This window comes from Bison bison, unplaced genomic scaffold (assembly GCF_000754665.1).
Source record: "Bison bison bison isolate TAMUID 2011002044 unplaced genomic scaffold, Bison_UMD1.0 scf7180017864343, whole genome shotgun sequence".
NCBI lineage: Eukaryota > Metazoa > Chordata > Mammalia > Artiodactyla > Bovidae > Bison > Bison bison.
This window is the reverse complement of record NW_011494915.1, coordinates 2,145,857-2,146,890: the sequence shown is the minus strand read 5'-3', so window position 1 is coordinate 2,146,890 and position 1,034 is coordinate 2,145,857. Positions and strand designations below refer to the sequence as shown.

General features: G+C 49.4%; 1 protein-coding gene across 1 annotated transcript in view; it reads left to right on the top strand.

Annotated features, from left to right (window-relative positions):
* Positions 1-855: 855 nt before the first annotated feature.
* RANBP17 (RAN binding protein 17) overlaps positions 856-1,034 on the top strand; it is an 88,714-nt gene continuing 88,535 nt past the window's right edge. The window contains exon 1 of the mRNA XM_010854554.1: positions 856-1,012. Coding sequence (XP_010852856.1) covers positions 995-1,012 — 18 coding nt within the window. The 5' untranslated portion in view covers positions 856-994. The remainder of the gene's footprint in view (positions 1,013-1,034) is intronic.

The following is a 1,034-nucleotide window of genomic DNA, read 5'->3' as shown; positions in this document are numbered from 1 at the left end:
CCTTCAAAGGAGCAAAAATCAGACTGACAGCTAATTTCTGAATAGAAATAATGGCAATCAGAAATCAAGAGAAAGGCATTTTATAAGTGCAGAAAAAAATTTTAATGTCAAAATAGAGTTCTATACCCAGCAAAACTATCCTTTAAAAAATGTATGTGAAATAAAGACATTTTCATGTTAAAACTGAATTTGCCACTAGTAAACCTGAACTATATGAGGTATTATAGGAATTTTTCACTCTAAAGTACAATGACCCTAACTTTAAGTATCAAACTTCAAGAGGAAATGAAAAGCACTGGAAAGGAGTGACTCTGACCTACTTCTCAAATAAATTCTCATTTCAATGGAATTTTTTAGTGTGAAATGTAAGTTCATGTTAAATGAAATAGAGACAACAAGTAAGTGAACTAGAATTTTACAACTTGACAATATATAGATACTGTCAGTTTAATTTTAACCAAAAGTTTAAAAAACCTGAAACCTGGGTTCTGGGAGTCAGGGACCAAGGAGAGCAGTTGACCTGTAGGAGTCAATTAACAAGTGAGTGTTAGGAGACAAGAAAACTTGTGGAAATGGGGGAGTCAGAAGCTGCAGGCAATAGCTGTGCTCTAGGAGTTACGGGTCAAAGAGAGTCTGTGGGAGATGTAGTCAGGACCCTCGGCTGGCAGTTGCGCTGGGGGGTTGTGTCAAGAGGCAGAGGTCTGACATCGCCACCCACCTGAGGCAGCGGCCGTTGAAACGTGAGCGCGGTGGGGGAGGGGCAGTTTAGATTCCTGGCCCCCGGTCCCCGCCCCGTCGGGCCCGCCCGCACGCGCTCGCCCCGCCCCGCCGGCCCCGCCCCGTCCGGAGCTTCGAGCGCGACAGTCGCGAGGTTGAAGCAAAGAGCGAGCGAGCGGCGCAGGGACCCCGCGGCCGGCTGGGGCTTCGGTGGCACCCGCCTACGCTCCCTCCCCTCGGGCGCTCGGGGCGCTGACCGGCGCCGCCTCCCGGGAAGATGGCGCTGCACTTCCAGGTCAGTGCGCTCTGCGCCGCGG